Source organism: Ictalurus furcatus, chromosome 5, assembly GCF_023375685.1.
Source record: "Ictalurus furcatus strain D&B chromosome 5, Billie_1.0, whole genome shotgun sequence".
In the NCBI taxonomy this organism is placed as follows: Eukaryota; Metazoa; Chordata; class Actinopteri; order Siluriformes; family Ictaluridae; genus Ictalurus; species Ictalurus furcatus.
In genome coordinates, this window is record NC_071259.1 from 33,761,789 (window position 1) to 33,766,788 (window position 5,000).

Genomic DNA, 5,000 nt, shown 5'->3' on the forward strand with positions numbered 1-5,000 from the left:
CTCAACACCGGAAGTAAAGTTCCAAACACAAAAAAATCAACAGGATTAATTGTAATCTGTGATTTAAAATGACATATTTCAGGACAGTATGTATTTTTAAATTTTTAAAAAATGTAAAAAAAAAAAAAAGTTTTTTTTTATGAATGGGTATATTTTTTGTAGTCCAATTTGGAACCCGGAAGTCTTCTGGACCAATCAGATGTCTTACTTTCATCCGGGCATTCCGGCTCTTCCTCGCACACAGTGAGTGCTGACTAAATAATGGCGAGGAAAAAAGAAAACAGAAAGTTGTTTTAAATAATTTAAGGTAAAATAATGGTTGTTGTTTGTCAAAGAAGATTGAAAGTCGGAAGTGTGTGTTTATGGGAAGTGTGTATTATAATTATTAATATTTTTTAGATATATTTTACTTAAAGCAACGAAAAACAAACAAAATGTTTATACCACACATAGATAAGAAAGAAAATTGTGCAATTAACTGATAATTTCAACTCCCAAATATAAAAATATACATATTTACTATAAATATATAACAGTTATAAAACATAAATAATTATAACTTATTATACAGGCCCTGAACTAAAGGTGTGATTTAATGGTTATCCAAACTTACCAGAAATATATCAGTGTTGCAGTAAACTACATTGAAGTTTAAAAAATTAAAAGCCTAAAAATAAAAAAGGCTTAAAAAATATAGGATATCACTCTAAGGGTTAACATAACTTTTAATTATTGTATAGTTTTAAACTTAATTCGTTAATCTTTGTTTTATTTGTATTTTTATTTAGTTGTGGCGAAACCGGTCGTGACGCATGCGCACGAATAAACTGTCCTGCGTCATCACTGTGCGACGCGCAGAGTCAATATGGCGAGCAGTAAGAAAAGTGCACTTCTGTCTTCTTTAGCCGCTTATGGAGACGATTCAGAGCAAGATTCAGATCCAGATACCGATGAACAAGGTACAGTGTTGTGTGTTTTATTTAAAATAACATTCTGGTGAACTTTAACTCGCTGAAATAAACAGAAAGTCACTGAGCTGCTGGAGCTGCTGTTCGGCTCCGGAGATCCTCCTCTGCTCGCGAACATCAGTGTTCTTTATTTACAGTTTACACGGTGCAGTAAAGTGTAGAATAAATCATAATCTTAAAGTAATACAGTTTAGACCTTATTATTATCTAAGTTAGCTTTTTAAACATCTGAATAATGAGACTAAACATAACCTCATAGCGAGTTAACTGACTGACTGACTGACTGACTGACCTGTCTATTTACAGACGGATAACTGTAATTAAACACCTTCTTCATAATAATAATAATAATAATAATAATAATAATAATAATATTAGTAGTAGTAGTAGTAGTAGTGGTGGTGGTGGTGGTGGTGGTGGTAGTAGTGGTGGTGGTAGTAGTATTCTAAAATGTATATTAAGAATTCAATATATAAACATAGGAAAACAGGCACGTTGAACATCACATTCATTTGTTCTACATCCGAAATACAAAGACTGCAGTGTTGTTTATATTTCAGTTTTTCACAATGTTTGTATGGGTCAGTGTGCGCGCGCGCGTGTGTTCACCGAACAGCACGAGGAGTCTAAACCTTGTGTCTTGTAGTGTTTATAACTGGACATTGTGCTGCTTAGAAAATCTTTATTGTGTTTATGTTTAGTGTTGAACGTGAGGAACTCCAAACCGAATGATGGATAATTACATTTTAATAATTATAATGACAGTTTTATTAATATAAAATATTCCATAAATCAGTTTTATTTGAGTAGACATCAGGCTGTGCAACATGACAGTAGGAGTGTAGATATGGTGATAAATTATGGCACAATATACTTTTCTGAGATATTGTGATATTTAATACAATATATATATTTATTTATTTTAAACATGCATTTATTTTAAGATGCATTTAATTACATCAGGAGTGTATACTCTGTATAAAGTGTTGCGACGGTATTTGTGTGTAACTGGTTATTGATGTTGTCCGGTGTGGTGTAGAGGCTCATGGGGGATTAGTGTCGGCCAGTTACGGGGACGATGAGGCCGGTCGAGCTGGAGATGGAGACGAGAGAGACTCGGGGAACGAAGAGAGTGACGACAACGATGGAACCTCGGTCAGTTTCTTTTCACGGCACTGGGTTTGTACACGATCCTGTTGTTTACAGCTGCACCTGTGTTTATTAGGCAGGTGTGGTAGGTTGTACTAATGACTAATCACTTTAACAACAATGTATAATATAACCCTAACCCTGTATAGCATCCAACTTTAAAACCAAAGCCCCGGGACTTTCTCGAACATAATTACAGAAGCAGTTTGTTACTCAGTACAAATGACCTGGTCATAAAATAAGGACAGAATTGTTCATGGATTTAAAAATAAATAAATAATTGGGATACAGGAATGTTATGATTTTGAGGTCTTTATAAGAATAGCCATGATACTGCATTTAAAGAAAATTATTTTTATATCAACTTTATTGTTCTGAATAATGTTAGGATTTTCCCCATTTTTTCAGAAATATATTTTATAGGCTGTGTGTCAGAACCCGGCGCCGCGTGCCCGTGTGTCAGAACCCGGCGCCGCGTGCCCGTGTGTCAGAACCCGGCGCCGCGTGCCCGTGTGTCAGAACCCGGCGCCGCGTGCCCGTGTGTCAGAACCCGGCGCCGCGTGCCCGTGTGTCAGAACCCGGCGCCGCGTGCCCGTGTGTCAGAACCCGGCGCCGCGTGCCCGTGTGTCAGAACCCGGCGCCGCGTGCCCGTGTGTCAGAACCCGGCGCCGCGTGCCCGTGTGTCAGAACCCGGCGCCGCGTGCCCGTGTGTCAGAACCCGGCGCCGCGTGCCCGTGTGTCAGAACCCGGCGCCGCGTGCCCGTGTGTCAGAACCCGGCGCCGCGTGCCCGTGTGTCAGAACCCGGCGCCGCGTGTCTGTGTGTCAGAACCCGGCGCTGCGTGTCTGTGTAAACTGTGTAAAGACTTGACCAGCAGGTGGCGCTGTGAGGTTGTGTGTGAATCACCGGTTTAAAGCGTACAGTGTAGTGGTGTTAGTGTGTATAGTATAGTACACTCCTCTAGAATAACACATGGGGTATAGTGTAGTGGTGTAGAGTAATGAAAGGTCTGTAGTGTACATACTACTCAATTTATTACTCTGGATGAGTACACTCGGGTGTACACCTTCACATTCTTCTGGAGATATATATTATTAGGTTAAGATATTAAAATGAATATAAGGAATCGAGTTAATTTAGGATAGGGTTAGGGCTTGTTTTTAATATTCTACATATACACATACATATATTCGGCCCACAGGATGAATTTTGAATGTGAAAAAATGCATAAAAGACATGAACTAGAAATTTTGAATAAAATGCTATTTCTAAATTATCCGCTAGGGGCGCACTGTTTTAGTCAGAGTAGAAGACGCGGCACAACTCTGGGACTCAGGCCGAACAGCAGATGGTAGCAATGCACCTTCTGCTGTTTGTTATGGTGTAGTCTACCCTATGTTCTACTCGCCCCCACACCCTCATTAGCCTAAATGTCTTTGTCAAAAAGGAGATAAGTGGATACTACTCTGCTCCTTTTTTGACAAAGGACCAAAAGATGCCAAGTTTTAGGATTAAAAACAAAGTAGTCTAGACATGACGAACTCCTTTAAAATGCTGCTGCAGACACTGACTGCACGTAAAGAAGACAGCTCTGTGAAAATGAATCCTTGCTGTAGTAATAGTTAAAAATGTGCAATTTAATGTTAGTCAACAGCTTCACTACGAAAGAGGTTGGTTTGGTGGAATCCTGTTGTTCATGCAATGCCATAAATTTTAAAGTGCAATACTATATTTTCAGTTCCAAACACCTGACTTAAAGTTTTTTGCATTTGTACAAACACTGAGCAGTTGTACTGCACACATGTAAATGATCATCAGAAGCAAACTGCACATGTTTGTCTTAAGAAATCTGAGGTTGTTCATGATATGTTTCGTAAAATTATATTTCATTAAATATGAAGATTTTCCTCATGTACTTGTTCTTCTTTGCACGAAAACAAATGGAAAAACATGGACTTATTGTTATTTGTAGATAATTATGCTATGATTTTATTGGCCCGGCCCACTTGACATCTAATTATGCTGTATGTGGCCCCTGAGCTAAAATGAGCTTGACACCCCTGGGTTAAGGTATTAAAAATTATAAAAAATAAACTGATGCATTTGCTTAGACTATTTAAAATGTGTGTGAAGTGTTTCGACATTAGAAATTCCACACTGATGGAGTATTCTATAATAAAATAAGGTTATAAAATTAGAATATTACGAATGAGTGATATGAACAGTCACGATTCAGTCCACGAGTTCTGTGTTTTAAAATGTTTTTACTCTTTATAGAGAGAGTGTGTGTGTGTGTGTGTGTGTGTGTTTCATTTCCACTGTATAAGCTTCATCCTTTATTCACATCCACACACGACTTTATTTTCAAACAGTTAATTTGATTGTTTTCTGTTTTTAAAACTGAATTCCTAACTTTTCCCAAAAATCCCTCCTGCACAACACACTTCTGTTTACTGAAGATTATTAATAAATGTGTTATAAATCTTCTGCGAACTCGAACTCCTCCGTGTGTGTGTGTGTGTGTGTGTGTGTGTGTAGGACATGGACGACTCGGACTCGCCTGAACCTCACGATGAGTCAAAGGTATTTGGACAAAGAAAGAAAAATCGACTCCAGTTTATTTTTTAGATTTATCTGTAAATTTCTTGCCTGTGACTCATTTATAAACCTAATAACGATTCACTATGAAATATTTGTTAAGAAAAATATAAATGTAGCAAATAAAAATTTCTAAGTCAGTTTTAGGTTAAATGTTGTGTATGTTTATTGTTAACTAGCTAAGGTTTATATGTTTTTATTGTTGGCTAATCTTAAATCTGTTTAAACTTAACTAGCTAGGGTTTAAGAATGAGTCAGAGTTTTAAGTGTTAGCTGTCTAGCTGAA

General features: G+C 37.5%; 1 protein-coding gene across 2 annotated transcripts in view; it reads left to right on the forward strand.

Moving 5' to 3' along the window:
* Window positions 1-229: 229 nt before the first annotated feature.
* The window catches only part of sap30bp (SAP30 binding protein), an 18,995-nt gene continuing 14,224 nt past the window's right edge, over window positions 230-5,000 (forward strand). The window contains exons 1-4 of one of the 2 annotated variants that reach the window (XM_053625872.1): window positions 230-307; window positions 789-959; window positions 2,008-2,147; window positions 4,655-4,699. In XM_053625872.1, the coding sequence (XP_053481847.1) occupies window positions 866-959; window positions 2,008-2,147; window positions 4,655-4,699 (279 nt within the window). In that variant the 5' untranslated portion in view covers window positions 230-307; window positions 789-865. The remainder of the gene's footprint in view (window positions 308-788; window positions 960-2,007; window positions 2,148-4,654; window positions 4,700-5,000) is intronic. The other variant, XM_053625873.1, reaches the window with a different exon arrangement.